This window comes from Crocodylus siamensis, chromosome 1 (genome assembly GCF_052110815.1).
Source record: "Crocodylus siamensis isolate JL-2025a chromosome 1, ASM5211081v1, whole genome shotgun sequence".
NCBI classification, from domain to species: domain Eukaryota; kingdom Metazoa; phylum Chordata; order Crocodylia; family Crocodylidae; genus Crocodylus; species Crocodylus siamensis.
The window spans coordinates 157,493,360-157,519,405 of NC_143395.1; the positions used below are offsets into that span (position 1 = coordinate 157,493,360).

At 41.8% G+C, this 26,046-nt stretch overlaps 1 protein-coding gene across 8 annotated transcripts in view; it reads left to right on the forward strand.

The window, feature by feature from the left end:
• Positions 1-26,046, forward strand: part of DAAM2 (dishevelled associated activator of morphogenesis 2) — a 276,747-nt gene that overhangs the window by 188,666 nt on the left and 62,035 nt on the right. For 6 of the 8 annotated variants that reach the window (XM_090046767.1, XM_090046773.1, XM_090046805.1 and 3 more), the window contains 9 exons: positions 2,245-2,578; positions 10,637-10,747; positions 12,147-12,250; positions 14,067-14,133; positions 14,956-15,139; positions 16,705-16,843; positions 18,058-18,116; positions 18,558-18,742; positions 19,663-19,980. In XM_090046767.1, the coding sequence (XP_089902893.1) occupies positions 2,245-2,578; positions 10,637-10,747; positions 12,147-12,250; positions 14,067-14,133; positions 14,956-15,139; positions 16,705-16,843; positions 18,058-18,116; positions 18,558-18,742; positions 19,663-19,980 (1,501 nt within the window). The remainder of the gene's footprint in view (positions 1-2,244; positions 2,579-10,636; positions 10,748-12,146; positions 12,251-14,066; positions 14,134-14,955; positions 15,140-16,704; positions 16,844-18,057; positions 18,117-18,557; positions 18,743-19,662; positions 19,981-26,046) is intronic. The other 2 variants (XM_090046815.1, XM_090046820.1) reach the window with 1 other exon arrangement.

Here is a 26,046-nt window from a genome sequence, read left to right on the forward strand (position 1 = left end):
TGACTTTTAGGGTAGAGTGTTAGAATGGTTTACCCCAAACAAGATGATCAGGCATGTGTAAAATTGGCCAGTCCTGCTGAGCTGGGCTTGCAAAAACTCTGTTGTGTTCATTTTTTGATGTATATGCATTTATCCCTCCCTTCCATCCTGATATTTGCTTTGAAGTTCAGGTTTAAACAAAGCCTAGACTTCAAAACAAAGCTCCACTGGAAATAATGGATACTGGGTTTTGTCTGTGCTCTTGTTGAAAATGTTAGCCCAATTAAGCCTGAATTTTGGCAATCCACAGTTTATTTGGCTCACCTTTCAGGTAGGCACTGCAATTCCTCATATGATTGATTGTATGACATATCAACTGCAGAACTGGAATATCTGTAACCAATAGATGTTGTGAAATAGATATGTAAATAAAACTTAAGTGTGTTCTCATATGTAGAGAAGAGACATTGAGAGCTTCTTGGGTTGGTACTCATAGTTCTTGATGGGCAGTTTGGGGTGGCTTCACATCTCTGGCAGAAAATGCTGGCAATTTTCACCTCTGGCAGCAACATATAATTAAGTACAACACAGGGTGTTGTTCTAGATCCAGTAAAGCCAGCTGTTGCACTGAATCTGGGCTGACTCTGGACTTTTTTTTGCATTAGGCAGGGTATTGATTTAGCAGGCAATGCACCTATCACTGGCCATTTTACTTAACTGTTACTCCTCCCATTTGTAATCCGAGAAGAAATATCAAACCTAACACGGGTTGTACACATACAGGGGGGAAATACACTGTAGCAGTAATATCAGTGAACAGAGTCAAGACGTTTATGAGAAGATAGCACACTAGAAATGTTTAGTATAGATAGTAAGAGAGACCACCTTACTCAGTGCTAGGTGAAATCTTAGGATTAAAGGTGTGAAGACTTTTGTGCTTTCCATATATCACAGGGTCAAACAGTTTGTCGATTTTTATATTCACTTGGGTTTTCACCCTTACTTCATTGTGTTCGTAGTGCACATGTGACTATAGTATGGGAGCTATGTATTCAAGCTAGCCTAAAAACCATTGGCAGGTTTAGGTCAATACAACTCTTGGTGCTTCATATCTAGGAGTGAGGCTCTCGCAGGCATAGACACACACATGCACCCAACTCTATTGGCTCCACTATCGCTAAAAGTAATATCAGATAGACTTCAGAGTGGTAGGGGAGTACATAAATGGTTTAGAGAACTGGATGAGGTCATGGTCATCTTGCTTTGCATGGGACTTGAGAATCTTAAATCTGCTGGAAACTCAAAATGAAAAGTAGCTATAACCAATGGACTGAATTCTTTTTTAGTTTAACTACACTGACTTTAACAGACTTCAGTGAATTGATTTCATGGATAAATTGGCCATTTTCTTGGTTTTTCTTGGTTGTAAATACAACCATAGAGCCTCTGTGGATTTTTTTTTCCTTTATGGTTTCCAGCCACAGATTGGAGTATAATCTTTACCTGAACTAAGTCAAATTGTATATATTCTCATTATGAAAATTTCACTCAGAGCTCCAGTGATTTGAAAAGTTACTCTTAAATGAGTTCCAACCTGGCTTTAGTCCTTTCCATTCCCTCTGCAGCTTCACTATTCTTATAAGCATCTGTTTGCTTTCTTATACTATACTTATGTGGTATCTAAGGCTACCAATGAGTCTGCTCCACCCCTAGTTTATGTAATGTACGTATTGGTACAAGAGTGATGTTAGTACCAGAGCTGCATACCTCCCTCCTGTGTGTATCACCATCCTTCTGGAGTTCATCTGACATAGCTGTAAAGTGGAGCTGGGTGCATTTGTGTAGGAATCCCGGATACAGAATCATATGAGTTGCTGGGACCTAAAGCTGACAATAGTCTTCAGATTAATTTGAATCCATACTAAGGTCCAGTATAATCATAGATATATGTAAGTGTCTGTCTATCAATTAAAAATGTTTTATGTTAGCATATAAGAATCTTTTCACCAACCACTGAAAATGAACCAAATATTGCAATGGAACAAGATAGCTGTTTGTTGGCATACAGCTGCATTACCCAAGTACGTAGGCCTGGAGAAATAATGGGATTATAAACAGGCAGAGTGCAATTCTGTGTGAAAAACCCAGGGATTGTCCAGAGTTCTTTAGGCAAGAAACCCGTCTGTTCTTACAGTTCCTTGCTCCATTTACTTGATGTCTGCTGTATAATTTGCCTTCAGTCTATTTTCTTCTCTTCCTTTTCAGATTTGTGACCAGGTTTATTGAGCTGGATGGCCTGAGCTGTTTGTTGAACTTTCTGAAGAGCATGGACTATGAGACCTCAGAGAGCCGCATACATACATCTGTTATAGGGTGTATCAAGGCATTGATGAACAACTCCCAGGGACGGGCACATGTCCTAGCTCATCCAGAAAGCATTAACATAATTTCCCAGAGCTTACGGACTGAGAACATCAAGACCAAGATTGCTGTGTTGGAGATCCTAGGAGCAGTCTGCCTGGTACCAGACGGCCACAAGAAAGTCCTGCAGGCCATGCTTCATTACCAGGTCTATGCTGCAGAGAGGACAAGATTCCAGGTACAGGCAGGATGCACTTTCAACAATACCAAATGTAGTGCATCTTTTGGATTGATGCATCAAGGGCACATCTACACATGTCCCTATGGTGCCTTTGTTACTGTGCCGTCATTCAGTACTTCCAGAAGGAAGCATTGAGTGATGGTGCAGTAACAGCCCGTACCATGCCATGTGCACCACACATGGTTCTTTTTAGTTGCAATGTTGCCATAGCAATGTATTATAACGAGGGAGTGCATTGCTACGGCAACTTCACGGTGGCGTCACAGTTTGTGACTGCCGACGCTATGTTGCCATAGCGTGTTGCTATGTCACGATAGCATCACATGAAGATGGGCCCAGTGCGTGTGTGTATTATCATATTGTAGAAGTTCTTTTTCCACAGGATTGGACTTTAGGAAGTGTCAGTTCCATGAATAGATTTTTTTAATGGCACATATTCAGAATGTATTCATTTTCCACCTTAGAAACTTATTTAAAGTTACTAAGTTTCACCTTAAAAGTCAATAGTGCTGTATTACTTAAAGGCTTTCAATGACTTTGTACTCTAGTTGGATATTGAAATCTAGATACCCTTTGAATGAAATCTAGTTGATTTCATTCAAAGGGTATCCATCACTACTCTGTCTAGGTATTGATGCCACAAAGCTCTACTCCGCAGCTTCTGTAAAAAAATTTTAAGTGATTTCTATCATAAATATAAAAAGTATGGGCTAAATTATCTGCTTTGAAAGCTGTTAATAAATCAGCATATACTAATCATTGCCACACTGTTAGCACAAAGATCTCTTGTTGTAAGTTTAGAGGGACAATTCTGGTAGTCTCAGATGCTCCGGCTAGGTAGGCAAGTGGTTTACATTCTGAGTGATCAGCTGTAATCGTGATCGCAGCAAGCCCTGTACTCCTTACATGTCTGAAATTCCCATTGGGTTTTACCTTCATAAATTAGGGTGTTCATGCATATTGGAACCAAAAACCTTGCTTATTTTGTGATTGTCTATTGCTCCCATTTAGTTGTGCTTGTTCTAGGCTTCAGAGCATCTTGGGCTGCACCAAACTTGATTATATGTAAAGATCTAGCTCCACAAAAGTTTACAGCATCCACAGCTGAATGGGAAAAAGTCACTAGTCAACAGCAGTAGTTCCTGGTTTTCATCTAGGTGGGACCTGGTACAGAGGCTGAAAGCTGAAAAATTGTTTAATGCTCAGAGCACATGTACTAGAGAATAGGAGACCTACACTATTTCCTTGCTCTGTCGGTGACCTACAGTTCCCACAGCCTCCATGTGCCTCTATTTTATTTTCATTATTTGCACTGAAAGTTCTTTGTGCGGGCTATCCCCCACCATGTGTTTGTGCAGACTTTAGCACTACAGCACCCTGATCTCAGTGTGGGGCTCTCGAGGTCATTGCAATACAAATATTAATAATGATATAATGTTAGAGTAGGAAGGTGAGGAGGCCAAGGTTCCAATCACAAAAGACTGAAATACCATGAATAGGTTAGGAATTACTGGTACAGAGGATGGGGGTAGGGAATAGAAGCCAAATGCAAAAATAATTTATTTTCTGGGTTGTAGTCTGAGTGTATGAAAGAAAAAGAGAAGCAGGCTTCAGTCTTACTAGTTTTCTGGGAATTAACCTAACCCAAGGAATCCCTTCTGAAGCTTACTGCTGTTTAGATTGGAGGCAGTTTGGGGTGGCTTCACATGTCTGGCAGAGAAGGCTGGCAATTCTCACCTCTGGCAACACTCTGTCACTTAGCTTTTAATTTCTTGTCCCAGCCTGACCAGGTTGCTCTGTTGAATAAACCCATATGGTGTAGGGTTGCCAAACTGACTCAAGTGCCTCCTTATATGCATCTTTTTGGGGTCTATAATTGAGTAAATAACCAGGATGAGGTGTCAGTGCTGGGCCAGTGTATTATAACATAGATCTTCTAATATAGCTGGGCCATTGTGAAGTTGCATCTAATGATTTGCAGAAGCTCTTGTGAGCCCAGGGGAGCTTACTTACTGTCTCACTTGTGAATGCAAGGAATGCACCAGTAGTTGCCTTTTTCAGATGTTTTTGCTTAGAAAAAAATGAATGATAAATGTTTGCTTCATTTAAAAAAAAAAAGTGATTGGCATCAGGGGATATTCCTAATTTGTTTCTTTTTCTAAAATCTGCATTCAGAAGTTGGAATGTGATTCCTCCCCCCACCCCAGCACTCTCTGTCAGGTTGAAAACAAACAGTTCTCTTCATTTTGAAGAATGATAGATGCTGAAAAACCCCTTTCCTTTCCTGACTTCTGCTCAGTTGGTCATTGGTGGCATCTCGAGTTCTAATGATGCAAATGTGGGCTTATGCACTAAAAGACAAGGAAGGAAAGTGAATCCCTATTGTGAAGTTTCCTATTAAGAATGTACATATTGTAAAACTTCTTCTGTCCCTTCTCAGGGGTGAAACTCTATTGCTGCCCACCTCTGGGCTAAGTTCAGTGTGGGCTTGTAGATCTTTTCTGGCCAGCCCCAGAAGGATCATCAGATACCTACAGCGCAGGTTCATGTGGAGCTTTCACTAAATGCATGTGGCTGAGTCCAAGAGGCATTGGACAAGCCAGGTTTTACAGTATACAGCTGAAAAGAGGGTACAATAAAGCAGATTCTACCATGCTCCTGCTGGGACTTAAGTCTGGAGGTACCTGGCTAGAAGGTTTTGCCTCTCTGCTCAGAGTTGGGCCAGTCACCATATTTGGGATCAGAAAAGGAGTTTTACCCCATGGTCAGATTTATATGAATTGTGTAGTTTTTCACCTTCCCCTGTAGTAGGGAACCTGTACCTGTGATCTCTTCAGCATATTTTAACAATCTCTGCAGCAGCAGGGACATTGCCTGGTGTGTTCCCCTTGCTTTACTTGTAGCACATTAGGGTGTTATGTCTTGTGTTGGGTCAGGGTTAACTGTGTAGTTTTGCTAAGAGGTTAGACGATGGCTTTGTATGGGATGATTTGGATAAGGATGATCCTGCTTTAGGCATGGTATTGGACAAATGACCTTTCAAAGCCCTTCCAGCCCTATTTCTCTATGATTCTGTGTAATTAAATCCAGTGACCACATCCTTTCTAAGCAGCTGTTCACACTGTTCTTTGATCTGCACCTTTATAACCAGATTTTGTAAATAGTTCAGAGACCCTTTAGTTTTTAAGGACAGCTTTGGTGGTACATACCTCCTGTCACTGAAGCAATAGCTAGCAGCTCTTGGTGTGCGGATGCCACTAAAGAGTTTAGCGCTTGCAGCTTTAGGCCAATTTTAATCAGCCACACCTAATCTCCACCCCCTTGGAAATTATCTCTCAGCCTGTAAAACCACCTCAGGACTCCCACAAATGGAGGTCTGGCATCAACAGAATGAAGTTATTAAAATTCTTTTTGAGTAGTGAAAATTAATCAAAAGCAAACCACGCAGGGGGAATGGGAGAAGTATATTCTGAGAGTGTAGAGCAGAAAGAAATTCCTCTGGCTTCAATGTTCTTTATGGCTGAAGAAGAAATTGTGGATTGGCCTCTTGGGGGGGTGGGAAATGTCTGGAACCCCTCTAAAGGCCCTGCTCTATCTTTCTTTAGAAGCAGCTTGTGGTGAAAGCAATGAGATAAAAGCCTATCTAAGCAGTCAGCATGTAAACCAAAGAGGAAGTGGATTTCAGACTTTCAGTCCTGGAATTGGAAACTGTTTGGTCACTGAAAGGGAAGATGGGGCTTCCCTGAAACAAGGCCTCTGAGCTTAATTGTATTGGGGTGTCTTGTAAAGGTAAAAAGTAACTTAAAGCAGACCCAAGACACCAACAGACACATTTGGTTTTATTCTGATTTTTTGGAATGGGATTTTGTGCAAGTGAGAGGTGTTGGATCAATAGCTCTAAGTAGGAACAGAAGAAAGTCACAGATGTGCAAACCATGACTTGCCACATCACTAATATGCTTCACTTCTGAGCTCTGAGACCTAGTTAGTGAGAACTAGTTAGAGAGGACTTCAATTTTCATGGCTTATTTGTTCTTCATGGTTCTCTTCTGGTGAGTAGCCTGCTGGGCACTGAAAAAGCTGCTACTTATAAGCAGGCAGCCATGCCCATGCAGACAACTGGGGTAGTTAGGGTAGTTAGGCTATGGCAGCCAGGTCCACTCAGAGAATCTGGACCAGCTGGGGGATAATTAGCTTTCTTGCTGCCATGGTTCTTCACAGTGTGACCCATTGGCTGATAAGAAGTATTTTCCCTAACTACCTAAGAACATTATTGAGGATGACATGGACATAGTCAGTAACTGGCTTTCATGGTCAGGGCTATTAGGAATCTTGGGCATTTATACACGTGCTCCGGGAGGGGGGAAGGGGTGCTTTAATTAGCATGGCTCTGAGAGCTGCTCTAATTTAAGCGCCTAGAGTGTCATGTGTATAAGTGTCCCTGCGGTGAAAAATGGCAGCTGGAGGCACTTTTAACTAAAGCTCATTGAACGTGTCATGCTGGAGTGTGGTCATTACCGTGCTCCAGCAAACACAATTAATTGACTTTGCTCTGACACACTGTAATTACAGCATGTCAGAGCAGCCTCACTGCATATGTATAGGCACCCCTTGAGACTCAAGGTAAAGGAATGATAGGCACCTTAGCCTCATTTCTAAGCGCTGCCTTTTCTAAGCTCTGCCTTTTCTGCTGGCATGCCTTTCTGAAACCTATTGCTTGGTTTGTATTAAATATCACCAGTGAAGAGCAGGCTTTGCAGAAACAGACTTGAGCGTTCTGGGATTACAGTTAAGCAGCTAAAATGAAGGACATTAAAACCCTATTTTCCCATTTGATTTGCTTCCTCCCCTCAGGATCAGGGTTCATCCAAACTCTTTTGAGATTTGCTGGTCGCTAAATGAAACCTGGATGTCAGTGATGAGGAATAAAGAGATTAAGGGAGGAAAGGTTTGCTTAAATAGAAGGAAGAACCTTTATAACCCTATGATCAATTAGGCCAGAGAGCAGGCTTGCCAAGAGGTGTGGTGAACTCTGCTTCACAGGAAATGTTCAAGCAAAGACATCAGCATCAGCCACTCGAGTAGGGTTAGTGATGTTGGAGTTCTGCCACAGCATATGGGCGTAGACTATAACCTTTAAGGGGGTGCGTGACATTACAGGTTTCCTTTCTAGATCAAAGTGATTGTGTGAGGATGCACTTCTGCATAACTTACCATGTATGTTCCCAGGATGCTTAGCTCTGCTTCGTATTCCCTGGTTTTTCACAGGAATTGGACACAGTAGTTGACAACTTGACATCCTTTTGAGATGAGTGGTTGGTGGGTCTGGAATGACAGGCTGTAAATCCTAGCATTCAGTCATTCATGCATATTCTCACAAAATCAGTGTAAAATGACTGGAAGACATTCTCTCTCAGTCTTTTAAAGGATTATTTTTTTCCAGATAACTGATGGCTATTTGTTTTGGACAAATGAAATTCTGACTCAGAGGTCAGGTTTGTGTAAAACTAAAAAGCCTTTCATTCTGGTGCTTCTGTTTTAATGAGTGGAGAAACTCTGCCCACATCAGTTTAAAAGCTACACAAGATCTGAATTAATAGAATCTCTTTCTGCTGTTTCTTCTCTGCTCACTTGCCCTATCAGTTAGTTTGGTTTCATTGGGATTAAGTCTTCAAATACCACCACTTATGGCAAAGATGGGGCAAGAATGGGTATATGCGACAATGGGAAAACTTGTTTGAATTTTGTGGAGAATCATAAGTCTGGAGCAGTGGCGTGTTCAATTGGTACAGAAGACAAAGCTCAGACTTACTACAAAATGGCCATTTTGCAGTAGAGCAGATGTAGGCATTGGAAAGAGTTTGGAGACTCCAGCTTGTAGTAAAATAGAGGCATGGGCAACTGGTGCCTCCTGAGTCAGGGGTGCACTTGCTATCCCAATAGCTAGTCAGTGACTGGGGCGGGGGTCCTCCGCAGCTGATCACGTCGACCCAGAAGTGCTAGCGGCACTTTTCCTGGTGCCCCGACTCCCCAGCCAGTGCTCTCATTGGGGGCACCAGCACTCCCACCTGCTCCCCCACTCGTTGCCTAAGTGGGAAACACTGGCTGTCAGGGGATGCACCAGCACTCTCAGGGGGTGCATGTGCACCCCCATGCACCCCTACGCATCGCAACTGAATAAAGGAGAACACAATTCTCTGCTATAGTGGGGGCTGCCAGTGATATCCTAGGACAGACCAGAAAGGTGTATTATAAAGCATAAAAAAATTTTTAGGACATATATGAAGCCATGGTGAGATCCCTTCAGGAGTCTATGGCATAATACTTCCACAGTGCTGTACATTTTCTACAGGAAGCCAGAAAAGACTTATTAAACTGATCGCAGTCATGGTGAGGGATTTAGCTATGAATGAAAAGCTTTCAGAGCCAGAGTCAGAAGTGTGACTAAGTAAAAATGAACTTCTGTACTCAGCATCTTCGCACCATAGATTTTAGTCATATCTGCTGACTTTGACAATTGCATGTTGTTTTAGTTTTATTCTCCCTACAGGGCCAAAACAGTTTTGGCAGGGTGAGCAGGCTTCAGCTCTACCTAGTGCATCAGCAGTACAAATATTAGCTGAGTTTTGATTGCAGAGACTGTATTGCAGATACTGATGTGAGAGGCAAAAGCCACCCAGATTAATTGTCAGGTCCCAAACAGAACTAGCAGTTATACCGGTGAGAGGAATTTTCTTTGAACTTAAGAGCTAAGTAGATCTGATCTGGAGTTGGGGAGAAGGGATGCATAATTTATGCCCAAATGCCTAATTTAGGGAGTCACTTCCATGACTATATTTTTTAAAGGTGAACTCTAGAGCACAAATTCAAATGAAATTAATCTTACTTAGGCTGTAGAAGGCATGTGCTACCAAAATATATGACTTTTTTCAATCCTTTCCCCCTCATCTCTTGATGATCCTAAGAGCATCTCTGATGTCACAAAAATGCATGAGTTTGTGACATAAATAATGTACTTCACAATAGTTGTAGCGTGTGTTCGAGGATATCACTGGTGAACCTGGAATATATAAAAACGAATAGCTTGACATGATTTCTGTGCCAAATGCCCCTGCATAGCTTGGTTAGTGAGAGGATGTCAGTACTGAAATCCTGGTTTATCTCTATTTCCACATCAGCACTGCAGCTCACATTTTAAGTTCTACAGAGTTTGGAATTGAATGCACCACAGACAATCTTCCTGTTGAGTACAAATACCTAAAAGAAACTTACTGAGTATTGAGCATGATTCTGCCTTATGGGAACTAATTGCTATCAAGGGAGCAAGTAGAAACAAGACATATTCCAAAGTATAGGAGCACTAATGCATTTTAGCAGGATCTTTTCCCCAGACGGCGGGTTCTGTTTTGGAATTTTCTGTCCCCAGTGGTACTGGCAGGTTCTGATGCTGGGGTGTGAGAAAAGAAGAGAGGATAAATTGGTATGAATAAGCTGAGATGTATTATTTTACATGCAGAGAATAAAGCTAACTGCCATATCTGGGCTATGGAAAGATTATTATTATTATTATTATTTTTTACTGATGCTCTATTGGATCATAATGGCAGGCACTTGAAGGGAATGGCAATATTAGCTTCACTCTGGATAGTGAAACAAGGATTGTTCATTAGGCTCAGTTGGGCATTTTAGAGCTGCTGTTTGTTGGGGTTTTTTTTCTTCTGAGTAACTAAAAATGCAATTCATGCAGAAAGGCAAGATAACTGTCCCAAGGGGCACAGAAGAGAAGTAGACAAGGTTCTTTGGGTAAATCTGCTTATCTTTTATTAGTCCAACTCAAATAGTTGGAAAAATTCTTCTTTGCAACCTTTTGGGTATAAAAACTCTTCGTCAGGTTGAGGAAGCATCTGCAGTTGGTGTGTGCTCTTCCTGGATGTAATGAACCTTAGACCAACACGGCTATAACTTATACACACAGAAGATAAGTATGTGCTCTGAAAGCTGTACATTGGAAAGCCATAGATTTCATTAGCTTCTCATACCTCACCTTTGTTTCAGACGTTGCTGAATGAGCTAGACCGAAGCATGGGGCGATATCGGGATGAAGTGAATCTAAAAACAGCCATCATGTCCTTTATCAATGCTGTTCTGAATGCAGGTGCTGGTGAGGTGAGTCGCTGTCCTGGATATTACAGCTAAAATGGAACTTGTCCTGTGGAATAATTTTACCTTGGAAATGGCAGTTAGACTGAAGTGCAAATCTTACTGTACTATTGAACTGTCTTGTATTGTGGTATAACCCCTTGGGTTAGTTTGACCTTCTAAGCATGCTCTTCAACATCTTCTATTTTATATCAATCCTGACATCATTCCACAAGCCCTTCAGATGCAGCAGAAACTATCAACCCAATCTCTACCCTCCTTCATATTTGGACAGTTCTCCTGTACCTTGCCAACCTTAACTTACCACTCTGTCCCTCTTACCCCACACAAGTGTCTCAGTGCATCTCGCTCCTGATCTGCATTGTCTTGTGCTAACTTAGTTCTCTTGCATCCAGGCATCTCTGCCAGCAGAACTGATTATGAAACAGTTTCTCTCTCTAGTTAAAAGCTGTAAGATGAGGAATATTTTTCCTATCCCAAGCTGGGAGAAAAAGTCAGGGGAAAAAACAAGAAAAATTAGTAATAAAAAAATTGGTAAAAACATTTTGTTTCAGTAATTGTGAAATATTTTGTTTGGATTATGGCCTTTTAAGATTTTAAAATCTTGTTTTAGTCTGAATGTATTAAACTCTCAAAATGGAAAGTCATTTCAACTCAACCCCCTTCCCCACCCAGATTTATGGTTGTAAATATAATTATTTGACTTGTATATCAAAATGGGGTATCTTGACTGTTTAAAACCTTTTTTTTTTCCTTAAAAAAAAAAATAGGGCTGAAACAGTGATTCTGTTTTGTGAACGGTTCTCACTTCAAGACAGCCACTGATAGTAAAACATATTGGAAAAAAAATCCTGGTCAACTTTTTTTTACCAGTGCACCTGAGTGTTTTATCTGCAGCTTATTTTTACAGCAGGGACTACCAAGTGTGCTAGAATTTATGGTGGGTTTATGATGTACATACATAGGAACTTGGAAGAAGCCTTTAAATTCCTTTTCATTGATGACCATGGCTGGAAGTGGCCTACTTTTAGCTTATAGGATAACTACTAATTGTTTTGCTTTTTCTCTGTCCTCTGTTGGGCAATTTGTAGAACAGTGGTAGGTGTCTGAAATGCTGTCCTTCTAGACAGATATGTGGAATGGCTCATAGCTATAGGAGAAGCGTTTGAAGGGAAACAGCAAAGTATATAGTTACCCTAATATGGCGGAGAACCTAATTTGAACTTTTTTATGGGTAGAGGGAGCTATATTGTTGAGAGAGCTTCTGAGTAGAGAGAGGGAATGTGAGCTGACCTGTGAACTTAAAAAAGCAAGACAGGCTATATTAAAAATGGGAAACAAATTTTAATTGTATGTGTCTTAATTTAGTTTTTTGGTGTCTAATGCATCTTTTCCCTCTTTTAAGGACAACTTGGAATTCCGGCTACACCTACGATATGAGTTTCTAATGCTGGGAATTCAACCTGTTATTGACAAGCTAAGAGGACATGAAAATGCAACATTAGACAGGTGAGGCATGTTTTTTGGAGAATAATTCCTGAAGTATGGAACACCAGTAGCTGCTCTAGAACTTTTTCCATCTGAGTTTGATATAAATCTGAAGACAACCCTTTTCTCAAAAATTGACAAAAAGGGGTACACCATCCTCAAAACTGGTATACTGGCCGTCAAGGCAACATAGGGTTTTTTTTGGTATGAAACGGAAAGTGGACTGTATGAGGATTTCCTGAATTATGTCCTTGTAAAGTGGAGGTAATGAGCAGAGTCCAAAAATTCTTCTAATTTTTTGCCTTTTTTAATTTCAAAAAGCAAATGGCAACAGTACAACAGCTGACAGAAGAGAAGTACACGGCCAAAGTTCAGTAGCTTCACTCAGTCAAGATCTAGTTCACAGGGCCAGAGTTCTTGTTTTGAAATGCTGATGCAGTGACGGAAATTAAGTTATCTGCCAATTCTATAGCTTGCCACAACCACTGATACAGCTAATGGATTTAAATATTTAGAATAACAAAACTGGGCAATTCGACTAAGGCACATGAAGGACTTATTAAATTCTACACAACAATGGGGAGCCCATGGAAACTCATCCGTTTAATAAAGTGAAGCTGTACAGGACAACTCAGGAGGTCTGGAAGGAGGGTGATAATGAGAGCAGGTGGCTGCGAAGCAAATTCTCTCTTGCATCCCACATAAGTTCCATAAAGAGAATAACTTTGAAACTGTGCTGTTCCCCCCTCCCCTCTCTCCTCTCAGTGCAAACAGCCCTGAGCTGCCTGTGAAATCCAGCCACTTTGGGCCAATGGCCTGGGTGTGCAGGACCAGGCCACTGAAACCACATGCATGCCTGCCCAGGTTTTGCTATTTGCTGAACCACATCCTGGCACAGCTGGTCAGCTTCATTTTGGTGACATCTGTTTAAAGCCTGACTTGGCATATGGAAGTATGTTGCTAGGTTTCTCTTTTTATACACATATTTAAGCAGTAGCACTACTGGGCCAGATCATGTTCTGTTCCTCTGCTCTAAAGCTGGTCAAAGAGGGGAATTCAGTGCTCTTGCTCTGCATTTGCACCCTTCTACATAAATGAGTTTTTGGCCCATTGGCACAGTGACATTTCTGTATGCCTGTATCCTGCTAAAACTCAGGAAACTTCAGTAGGAAGGCAGAGGAGTTTCTGTATTTTGTAAGCAGCAGTGGAGCAGGGTGAATCTAAGGACCTTAGATTCACCCTGCTCCATTGATGGTTATAAATCCAGGGCCAGGGGACCCACTGTGGGCCGGATGGAATCCCTTGGCAGTCCAGATCCAGCCTGTGAGCTATATTTTACCCACCCATGGGTTATAGACACACCCTAGGAACCTTGACATTTTCTCTGGTACATGTTAAAAATGGAACAGGATATTAACAGATTATTTTGGCAATCTGGCTAACGTGCCAGGCAAAGGACATTTTTAAGAAATCCATCTGCAGCAAGTGATATTAGATCAGTTATGATACCACTTATCACATGACTTCCCTCTCCCCCCCATTTTTAGGCTATAGAAGTAGCAAGTACTTCAGTCTGTGGATTTAAATGCAGATTAAAGACCAGATGCATCTTCGCCCATCCACTTTTCCCAGATAGTCAATTAATCCCTATGAAATATCCTGAATAAATATTTCAAGGACAATCCTGTATCTCAGGTGGCTGGGCTATTGCTTCATCAGTCCAGTCATTATGCAAGTCCTTTGTTAGAAAACAGTTCCTTTTCTCCCCGATTGCATTTTCAGTCTAAGTGACAGTTGTGCCATGAACATTGGTTGGATTTGTTTTTCTTTCTCTTAGGCACTTAGATTTTTTTGAGATGGTGAGAAATGAAGATGACCTGGAACTTGCCAAGCGGTTTGATATGGTAAGTTTTCCACAGGGGAGCTGGAGTTGCCAGAAGCTGAATATCTACTTTGGTTGCCGAATGCAAAAGCCTACGATTTTCCCATGCTGTGAGCAAGGAGTGGCCTTGGCGGCTGAAGGGGTGTTGGATGCTCTTGTGATCACTGTTTTTCATTTAGGGGGTAGGAACCATGACATGTGAACAATGAAAACATTAACCACTGGCATTGCTCCTGCCAAAGGTTTTGGACAAGGGCTTTTCTTTCCTTGCATTTTGCTGGGAGTTCAAGAACAGAACAGGGCAGATGGAGGACGACTATGTTCTTATTAATGATGGGCCCAAAACAGAATCCTGGATGCAAACAGAATTCAGCTCTGGATGTGGCTCCGGGCCATTTCTGATTATTATTGATATATTAAAAAAAAATCAGAAACCCCAGGATAACCTTATTAAGGTTCTCACCTTAATATCCCCTCTCTCAAATTCCCATGTATTTTTGGAATCATTGGGTAGTGTGACGGCGCACAATGTAGTAACGGAAAGAAATAATTGGATTAAAGCCATGAATTTCTTCAGTGCACTGTGATCAGCCTTTGAGGATGCTCTGTTTATGGTCACTAGAGTGAGGTCTGGCAGTGCTGAGGTCAAATGCCCACGTATCTCCCTGCCTGGATCCCAACTCCCACTGTAGTCTATGTTCTGGAGCATTGTGAGAGGCTGCTCAACTCTTTGGGTTTTTTCCATCTCTACCTATTAAAAACTTTTAACTTGTGGTTTAGTTTAGTCTTTCACTACTTTTCTTTTCTCTTTCACCCGCTGTTTTGCTGCCTTTCTTCACTTCAGATCCATATTGATACCAAAAGCGCCACTCAGATGTTTGAGCTGATCAAGAAGAGATTGAAGCACACAGATGCCTACCCCTATTTGTTATCAATCCTTCAGCATTGCTTGCAGATGCCTTGTGAGTACATCACTGCTTTCCCAGAGCAGTGGGCAAGGGAGGAAGTGAACAGGAGCTTTGGTAGAGGTGAGAGATGACAGACCATGAAAAGAAAGGACAAGTTGTCTCTGTGGCTTTCATTCAGATGTGCGTGTGGTTGAAATGAGCTGGCTTTTAACATTGATCCCATCCAGTGGATTTTGCAAGGTTTTAATACATCAAGTGGAGGCTTGACCTCTTTGCCCTTGCAAACAAAATTAACTATCTGGGGGCCTTCCAGCTGGTCACAAACAGAGCTTTTTTTAGTTTTAAATTAGATGGCTTAGGGGATAAAGAAAGAACTTTTGTCCTCTGGGTCTGGGAACTCCCCAGAGTAGGCGCCATTTTGAATTTTAACAAAATGAAACAAGGAATTAAACAAATCAAATAAAAGCTTTACTGTTGATGGGAAATTCCACAACACATGTGCATTTGGCCTTTGTGCTCATGGCAGCGTATGAGTAAAGGGCTCTCAAACTCTAACTGGAAAGTACCATTAGCAGTTTCTTTTCAGTGGGGGATGATATCAATAATTATTTGATTAAATCATAAATACAATAATAGTTGATGCTTCAAAAAGGTGGTGGCCAGAGAAAAGGCCTACTGCGGACCCCTTGCACAACTATATGAGCACCTTTTAGGAATGTGGAGCTGTTGGACTGCTAGAGATTGATTGTAGTGTTTCAGTCATCCTTGAGCAGTGAACCGGGGCAGGGAACCTCAGGAATAATCACTCTATGCCATGCCTTTCCAAAAGGACACAATGCAGTAAGAGGCAAATGTTGGATGTTAAATAGTCACCCACAGACCCAATCCACTGTCACATACTGAGCTCTTGAGCATTGTTCAAAGCAACACATGAACTTTGGATGTTCAGGGAGACCCCAGAATGTGCTATAGAAGGAGGGATAAATTGTGATGGGTATGTTGTCAGCAAAAATTTATTGAAGTACTTGCTAAAAATAGCTTGAAAGGGTTAAATTTGAAATCTAATGGGCTAATGCACAGCACGTTTCCCGCTGCTGTGCCTACACAGTACGTAGTTCTGCCCTAAAGGGTTCCTGCCCTTCTAATAGATACCTAGTGGGTAAGTCTCCTTTTATATTTTGGTAACACTTGGATAGCATGTTATGCCAATCAAGTTTTACTGAATGCAGATAATTCACTATGCAGATGGCAAATGTGAGTATTTGCTAAATTCCTGAACACTGTGGGATCTTGGTACCAAAAACAAATGACAAGCCCCAGCAAGTCTCAAAGTCAGGACCTGGACTTGTGGAGCTACTTCTATAGGGCAGTGTATGCATCCACTTACCTTGATCTGCAGAAGGTTGTGCCTTGTCTGAATGTGCAAATTAGCTGCAGGTGTCTGTGTGCACTTTTCATACTATTTTGGTTTGAAAGGCATTTGCACAGTTTATGTAAGCAACTATATAAGGTGAAAGGCAGTGTTCTGTAACTGACCAGTTGTAAGATGTTGACAATTCCATTGATTTTGTTAAGGTGGGTACAAAACAGGTAGGGGTATTGGCTCAATGTCTGGGGATGAGCCAGTTACAAACACTTTCACATGGGAATAAAAACAGTTTTGTGTTTGGTTTCTCTCCCTGAAGATAAGCGGAATGGGGGAAATTTCCAGCAATGGCAGCTGTTAGATAGAATACTACAACAAATTGTTCTCCAGGATGAGAGAGGGGAAGATCCAGATACAGCTCCGTTGGAAAACTTCAATGTCAAGAACATTATCAAGATGTAAGCACAGTGTTTAATAAGTATCATTCATTTATTTTATACAGGTTGCAAGTGATGCTTAACAAGTCAAATATCATGTCCCTGCTCTGAGGAGCATGTCTCATTTATATTTTATTGTCACCTGTTAATTTCTTGTCATGAAATTTTAACTAAAGTTTTCTTATCCCATCTCTTTTGTGAAAATGTTGATGAACCCTCACTTACAGAAGGCTTCTTGTGTTATGCCAGTCTATGATAGATACATACATCATATGTATAGATATGATATGATATGATATGATATGATAGATCTCATACATCATACAAGCCAGTTTTCTGGTTGGCTCTTTCTGTCCAACACACCTTGCACATCCCTGCATCTTCCACTTATAAGCAGTTTGATTGTACTGCACATCTGGATGGCCGCTGAGGACAATTCATGGTCCATTAGGTCTTGGGTGAAGTCACTGTGAAGTGTTTTGTGATGGATAGAAAAAAACCCCATCATGTAAAAACAGATCCGATCCTATTACATATTTAACAGTACTTTCTTTAATGACTGTGAGCCAGAATTAGTTAATCTGAAAAGCACACTCTAACTGACTTTCTTTACTCCCAGTATAGGACCTCTACATACACCCTGTACCTCATCACCTGTTGCTTGTTTTGTGGCTACTGCTCAAGCTATATATTTAAACTATCTCTATCTTGCATATTTTTTCACTAGGAGGGAAACATCTAAGCCAGTAGGACAGAGAAATGTTGTCTGACAACACTGATTGGCTCTCAAAAGTGTAGCCACTCCCTGTCTCCCTACCAGAAAGAAAAACCCAATTGCAAAAGGGCAGTAGAAGAATGGCAACTGAGTCTTTAAACAGAACAGGACAATAATTTGTGACCAGCAGTAGTATTTCTAGCTCTGAATATCTTGATGAAAGAAAGTAGATTGTATAGGTCAAGTTATCCATCACCAGAAAATAAATTAGAAAGGCTCCATGGCCTTGGCATCCTCTTGTATAGCTTTGAATGATAGCGGGATCACTTTCTGTAGCATCAGATATTAACTATAGTGGGAAGATGGGTATTGAACTAAATTGACAAGTGACCTGATCTTGTGCAGAAATACTACATTGCATATGTGACATCATTTGCTAATTATTTTAATTTGCGAGTAGTTGCTTATAACAGTTTCTTAGCTTAGTTTGGATCATGAATGATCTGGTCTCACCTTTCAGGCTGGTGAACGAGAATGAAGTGAAACAGTGGCGGGATCAGGCAGAGAAGTTCCGAAAAGGTAAGTGCACTCCCTGGATTTGGAGGTGAGAGGGAGGATACAATATAATTTCAGAATGACAGACGGTAGAATTGGAAAACATGTGTTGGGTCATCTGGTTTGTCTCTCCTGGGGACAAATGCTTGATTGTTTTCTGGACTTTAAATTTTCCCAGTTCTCAGCCAGACTCATTAAAATGACTCATGTAATGGGGCTTCCATCACTACTCAGGAGAGAAGTTTGCAAAGTCTCTCTCCAGAAATGCTTCCACACTTTTGGCCTACATTTTTCCTTTCCCTAATTCCATCCCATTGCTCTTAGTGATAACCCTCAAACATAACTAATAGGTTTCAGGTACTTATAGACATTTATCGCTGTTTAACTTGCACCTCTTTGGAGGTCATTCACAGGCTTTGTTGCATCAGGCATGCTTCTACATTCTCCTTGCACTGCTTTCTCTAGAACACACAGAGCTGATGATCAGGCTGGAGAAGAAGGAGCGGGAATGTGAGACAAAAACCCAGGAGAAAGATGAAATGATGAAGACATTGAACAAGATGAAAGACAAGCTGCAGAAGGAATCCTTGGAGCTGCGCCAGACCCGGGATCAGATGAATGACCTGGTAGTTCAACTCAGTGAGTTCTCGGTACGGAATTGGGACTTTTCCTCTCCCCCTTTAAAACACAGAAGCAAATAATGTGAAACAGGGGTATGTTTCCTGTACAAAGTGCATTTAAAATGAGAGCTGCAAACAAAAAAAAGCTTAAAAATTGAAGAGAGAGGCCTGCAGTAGGGACAAAGTACCTTCCCTGGTAGGTGTTACCCAGGTCAACATCCATGTTCCTTCCTCTCTTTTCAACCATGCACTAAAATTGAGAGAGAGAGAGAGATGCACCTCCCCCATTTCACCCAGCACAGGAGATAACCATCATTTGTACTGAAAACACCAAATGAAATGTGGTTGAGTAATGATGGTGCTCCTCTTGCCAGGGGCGGATGGGAGAATGGAAATGCTGACACTAATAGGTATAAGGAATATTGGGAAGAGGCATGCTTCTTGTGGGGCCTTGGGAAGGGCTGTAGCTGCCTTGATGCTTTGTTAAGCATCACATTTCCAACCTGTCCTTCCTCCCTGATGCCATTTTTTTCTCTACTCCCAACATGCCTTAACCTCCCGGAGCTGAGGCACAGCCCTTAAGAGCTAAGGCACTACAAATAGGTGCTTTGTTCCCCACTTTGTGTTCAGACCATTGGGGGGTAGGGGGAGTTAGCAGTTGACATTTCAGACCGTAACAGTCCAACTTCATGCATCAAACCCTTAAAATTCATGGCTTGGCTTAAGAAAAAGCACTAGCCTTTTCATTTTCTTAAACAATATATATTGTTCTTTTACTCACTCTCTGGTTTCTAAGGTGTTTATGATCTCATTCTCAAGCACTCCTCAACCATTGGGTAGGCTGGAAATTTTCCCTCTTAAACGGAGGCTGAAGTTCTTCTGTGGTCAGGTGGCATCATGGCTTCAGACGTGGGCATCTTCAAACATCCCGTACTGTTTTTGTTTTTCAGCAAGGGGGAAGTATTTCCTTCTCACCCCTACCCCCGCCGCCTCCTGGTGGCCCATTGGCTGTGCCCTCCTCCGTGATGTCAGAGAGCTTGCCACCCCTGCCACCGCCTCTCCCATTCTCCACTTGTCCTCCTCCACCTGCACCGCCACCACCTCCAGGAGGACCTCCTCCACCACCTGGAGCCCCACCTTTCTTCAGCATGGGGATGCCACTACCTACCACAACCACCTTCAGCAGTACTGGGACCAGCTTGAAGAAGAAATCTATCCCTCAGCCTTCGCACCCCCTGAAATCCTTCAACTGGGCCAAACTGAATGAGGTAAGATATGGAAACCCTGTCAGCACATACTCTGTTAGTTAGGAGTTCACCAGAATTGGCTGGTGCGATAGAGGCAATGTCCATGGTAATAGAAGTGGATGCCCTCATGCTTCTCTTCAGCTGGAAGGGAGGCATTTCCTGCAGGCCATAAAGATATCAGCAGCATATCTCATCCCTGATGGACAGCCTTTGTAGTGAACAGAGCACCACCTAGACTTTTCTGTATCAGTTCCAGGTGTCTCTGTGATGAGGACACAGGCACAGTAAGTTTTAATGGTTCAGATCAGAACTAGATGTCTTCATGGCTAAAGCACAGAGAGCCTCATCCTGCTTGCTGGACATTAAATCCATGATTTGTAACCAAAGCACCTTGTGGGCTGTGCATAAGGCAGAACCAGTTCTCAAATGAGCTTCCTTTACCCTGCCAGGGAAAACTTGGGAATGGGCATTGGTCCATCACTCTCATTACTCGTTCTTTTCATGGCCACACCTAAACTCAAAGAATTGCCTTTCTCACAGTTAGACCCTCAGCTTTTTGCCATTATACTCTTCCATAGGGCAAAAGAAGTCCTAAGTGACACTGCAGTAAGAAATGGAAGAGAATTCAGATTGATTCTCCAATGGCTCACTCCTTTTCTGCCACCTCTTCAGCCTCCCCCACCCTTCTGCTTCCTCCCTCCTCCTGGATTTTTTTTCTCCCCTTCTCTCTGTCTTTTCTTTTTCTTTTCTTTTCTTTTTTTTTCACAGATAAAAAGGTGTCTGTGTTGAGTTTGGATGGCTGCCTAGAAACCCACGTTCTTTTTTAGACTGAAGCTCACCCGGGGCCCAACTCAGGCATTCAGAATGAGTGTCCGGGGACCTCTGGAATGCTGCAAGAATTCTCTCTCTCTCTCTCTCCCTACTTTCCTTTAAAATAAAACGAAGTAAAATAGCTGCTGTACTGTCTGTGCTTGTCTGTCAGGGCCACGTGGGGGTGTGGGAGAGAATGTAAGAGCAGGGATTTATTTTCCTTTTCAGAACATGGGACTTAGTGCTCTGAAGAAAAGCAATAATTACAATATAGATGTATTTTAAAAAATGGGAGAGAATCGCAGGTGTTTCTGTTTAGTGTACCGTAACCACAGGCTTAGCCTGCCCTCTGGTTAAGAGTGGAGGCAGCTGTGCTAATAAATTTGAAGGCCTCAGTTGTGAGGTGGGTGAAAGATGCTATTTTGGGGAAAGCAAAATACTTTTGAGGGTCTAAGGGAAAGGATTTTCCTATTAGAGCATTTGCCAATATTAATAATTTGACCTAGCAAGGTGTCTCTAGATTCCAGAAGTGGTGCTGGAGTCAGGGAGAGTAGCTGGATCTGCTTTTTGGGGCACCTTTTGTCTTGGTGTCAGTCGGCTCTGATTGCAGTAAGGCAGAACTCATTCACTAGTTCCTTACTGGGCATTTTGCTCACTCCTGTGGGTGACAGCCCACAGGTTTTAATCTTGCCTTCACAATGAAAGGTCACAAGTCAGACAACTGATACAGCATAATGGATCTGTTTTTCATTTTATTTATTTATCAGCATTTCTATAGCACTTGTTTCCCATAGTATCCAAGTGCCTAGCAAACACTGACAGAGTCTTGTTATATTGGGGGGTCATAACTGTATTTTAAAGTTGAGGAAAGATGTACACAAAGGAGTTGAGTGTTGTTGTTATAGGCGGGGCAGAGGGGTAGAGGAAAGTTTGCATTGCCTGTAACATACCTGCTCCTTATATAAATAGAGGGGATTGGATGCTTGAGTTGGCACCTTTCACTTGTGTTGTTACCAGTAGCGGTGGTGGGATAGAACCATCCTATTGTGTATTTTGAGAATGCTCAGATGTTTCTAGTCTTGCTGTCTAAGCACGTGGCAATAATAAATTGTATTCCACAATTCCCAGGGGCACTGGGAAAGGGAAGTCAAGAGGAGCTTAGTTGGCAGACATGCCTTCTAACAAGGAAACTACCAGCCACATACTAATTTCCCCAGAGATTGACAGTCTGTTAGCTTTGTTCTGAGTTGATGGCTAGATGTCAAAGATGCCATACAGTACTGTATATTCATCACTAGTGCTTTCTAAAAAGGCAGAGCATTGCCGTATAGCCATTGTGATTCCTAGAAAGTTTTCCTTCTTTGTTCCCAGAGGTTGCTGATCCTTACCGATGGTTCACCCGGGATTCTACACAAGGCTCAAAGGCATACTGGAACCAGAGTCTTGTTGTTCATTTTAATGACAGACCAGATCCAGTCATTCTGAAAGTTTGGGTCCAGATGTAGATCGGATTTTAGTTAGCTCTCTATCAGTATAATAAGTTGGCATAGGGAGGGCCAACCTGCAGCATGCCACCCACAAATGACATGGGCAGCCTCTGTGTGGCACGCAGCACACCAGGGAGGGGCAGGCAGTACAGCAGCAGATAGGGCAAAAAGCAGAAAGCAGAGTAGCAGATCGGGCAGGGGAAGGTGATCAGAATAGGATTCAGGGAGGTTGTAGAGCTAATTTGTCAAAAAGGTTGGCCCCTACTAAGTTAGAATATTCATTTGAAGCTGTCTGAGTAACCTGAGTCAACCTTGACTTGCCTTTGTCTGTGATTATTGTTTTCTGGTGACTTCACACTATAGAGTTCTTCAACGTTTAGTAGCCAGTATACAGGTGAGCTAAAACAGACTGTCTGTAGCCAACTCCCAATGGCTGAGATTGTTCTGAGATTCTCTCGCTGCTTTTTCCATGTCTACCATAGCATCTACATAGTCAAAGAAAAAAATCCCCCACATTTTAACAAAATAAAAGTTCACCTTGAGATCTGAATTTATTTCAGGACTGTGTAATTATCTCCTTTTGTGAAGATGGCAAATGATTCGTGCAAATATGGAATCTGCCGCTTCCATTGTGAACAGTTGCCTTTGCTGGTAGAAACTGGAGAAATAAGATAACTTCAATATCGTTTGTCATTGTAGAAAAACTTTGATTTAGCCCAAGGAAAAGAAGCCAGTAGTTTTTTCACAAGTTATTCATAGGATTGGATTATTGGATCTCCTGTTTTGATGGGTAAAGCAGAAGTCTCTTAGAGAGCTCTGTCCCATAGGAATATTATTGATGAACTGCCACTGAACTTGGAAGGAAAGATTCTGCTTTCCCACAGGAAAAAGTGTGAAGGATGCTAAGGCTTTCTTTAGTAAAGAGCTCCTTAAACTAGCCTCAGTACCCCAGTAGGGTAGACACAAGCTTTCCAACATTGATGGAAAGTTTTCCATAGAATCTCAGCGCTCACAGTGATCTTGGGTAGTGCTTTGCCATTAAAAGAGACAAAATGGCTGCTGTCAAGTTGAAAAAGTGTCAAAAATAGAAATTTGAAGCCAGTTTTTTTCCTTGAAATGGGCCCAAGATAGGTTTATTTATTTATTTACCCTGGAAATGAACACATTTTTCTACCCCATTTTCAAGTTCATAGTGGAATGAACGCCAGTTTCAAGCAATTTCCCTTTTTCCATTGTGAGTATTTTATGCTTGTCTAGGGATTGCCTTTTACAAAATGAATAGGACGCTCCTGATTTTCATGCGTTTCTCTTGACTTGCAGGATAGCTGTAGAGGGCCCCCAAAATGATATCATTGCTCACTCATGCTGGGATGTTATACTGATGTCTGATGGTGTTTGATGACTTGAGGGTACAGTTATTAGTCTAACAAGACAAATGGAAACAGCTGGGCAGATATGAAGGAAGACAAGGCAGTATGACTTCCCACTCCATGCCACCCCCTAGCTTTGCTGTACTTAAAATCTTACAGTTGTTCCAGCAGGCTGTGCTTCATTTCAAGCATGCAAGTGTGGAATGAAGTACATGCCGCTGGGTTATAAATTTAGCACATTAAAAGACCCTATCTCAGTAGTGCAAATTCCCAGCTAATCACAGTGTTTCTCAAACTAGCACTTCCCCCTCATTTTTTAGGTAATCACTTGGGGACACTGGGAAATGTAGTTCATGAGGTTGGCTTCTCAAAATGGGCTGAGACTTGTGCAAAATAGGGAAACCACATAGATTGGCAGGCTTGTAACCAAAAGAAAAAAAAAAGAATTAGCAAAGGAGGGAAATGCACGTAATAAATGAAGTGATCTTTCTTCGGGGGAAGGGAGAGAAAGAACAAGTAAAATAATTTATTTTATTTTTAAATTGTTAGTTGGGGACCATAAATATTTTTATGGAGCTGAGGGAATCATTTATCATACCAAGCACACTATGTGAGTCTGTTTCTCTTAAAATGCTCAGTCTCTCTGGCCGATGACAAGAAACTATCAGCCAGTTAATCCATAACGGAGCAGCAAGAGCACAGCAGAGGAAATTGTCTGGCAGCAATGTGCAACTTTTCAAGGGCAGAGCTCATAACAAGAAAAGAAGTGGCAGCATGTGTGTGTGTGTACACGCACGCGCATTGTAATGAATACTATTTGTATACACCCACGTCTCTGTCCAGTGTCTTTCTTCGACTGTATTACCTGGTATGCTTTTTCAACATTTAAGCTAGGCTAGCTGGGAAGAAAGGTCTTTTGCACTCACCACTGAGACTAGTCCCGGTTTGTGAACTGTTTTTTTTAGGTTTATGTAATATGCAGCAAAGCAGCTTTAAATAAGACCATGCTCATCCTGCATCTTGGAAGGAATCTTATTTGGAGTAGTAGTGTTCCCTGGGGGAGGACTGGGGAAAGTAATTATTGTATTCTCTTTGCAGTTCTTATTTCCAGGCAGATCTGAATTCTGGTGAGGCTAGTTTAGAATACATTCGCACAGGTCCTAGTCACTCAGACTTTGTTTTTGCTATAGACTTCCAGCCTGGTATCTAGATCAACAGAGTCTGTGCAAATACCTGTAACTTTGGTCCGGGCACCCTCAGGGATTATTAATGCAGTTAGGTCCAGAGTTGCAGTAAGGTCCAGAGTTTCTCATGGATGTCTCTGCCCGCCCTATAAAAAAGCACAGCCCCAGGTCCCAATTAGCAAGGGGACAACCAGAAAAGGCTTGCAAGAGAATTATCCAGAAATATGGATGCCGGTCTAGAACTTTTGGAAACTGCCAAACTAGGTGCACAGTCTCATGAAAACACACACTGTCTTTGTGTTTTTGGTTAAGAATGAAAATAGAGTTCAGGGATGGGACAGAATGAAATTAAACTGTTTTCTGTTACCAAAAAGGTTTGGGGTAGTTGTAATTTCTCTTAAATTGGTTGGCTCTCCTTTAGTCACAAGGAAATCTAAATATTGTGACAATATAACGACAACTTTCCAGTGTTGGAAAAGAGGAACAGAGTGGATGCAGGAAAAAAATGAAAAACTGTTGGTGGTGAGCTTGCTAGATTTGTGAGTGCTGCTCTCATGTGAGAGCTTTACAAGGCTGTAGTGACTCTCACTGGCATAGCTCTCCTCCCACTCCTGACTTAAGCATTCATAAGCTGCCTCAGAGAAGGAAGGGTGTTGCTTTTCCTTTGCATCTTCTTTCCTACTAGGAATTTCCTCTGGAACACTTCACCTTCTTTATTTTCCTACCTTTATTTATCCTCCATCAGGTGTTTTTCCTGTTTCCCTGCCCCTTGTGGCTGAACACATTTCTCTCATTCCTTTAATGACTGTACATGGGAAATGGAGCCCGTTCCTAATTAGTACTTACAAAGAAGTGTTAATGCACTGCGCTACATAGGTGTATGCCGGGGCTGGAATCTGTGGAAGGGTCTCATTGCCATCATTAGGTGTCCCTCACTCTGTCTGAGATCCCCTTTGTGTTATTCTTTTGCACTTTCATTCACAGGAATTTTTTTTCTCTTTTAGCACTTCCTTCTTTCTGTCTAGATTTTTTATTTTTGAATAAGTATCTCTTCTAGTAGAGTAAAGGAATTTAGTGCAATTGAAAGACACAGTGTTGTCAGCCCTAAAGAATGAAATCTTCTTTGCTGAATGAGTAGATTGCTCCCAGCCACCATGCCTCTACCCAGACTTGGATGGATAGTCTCTGGGAATAAGAAGGTTGTTCAGTCTCCATGGCCCATTCAGCTGGGGGCAC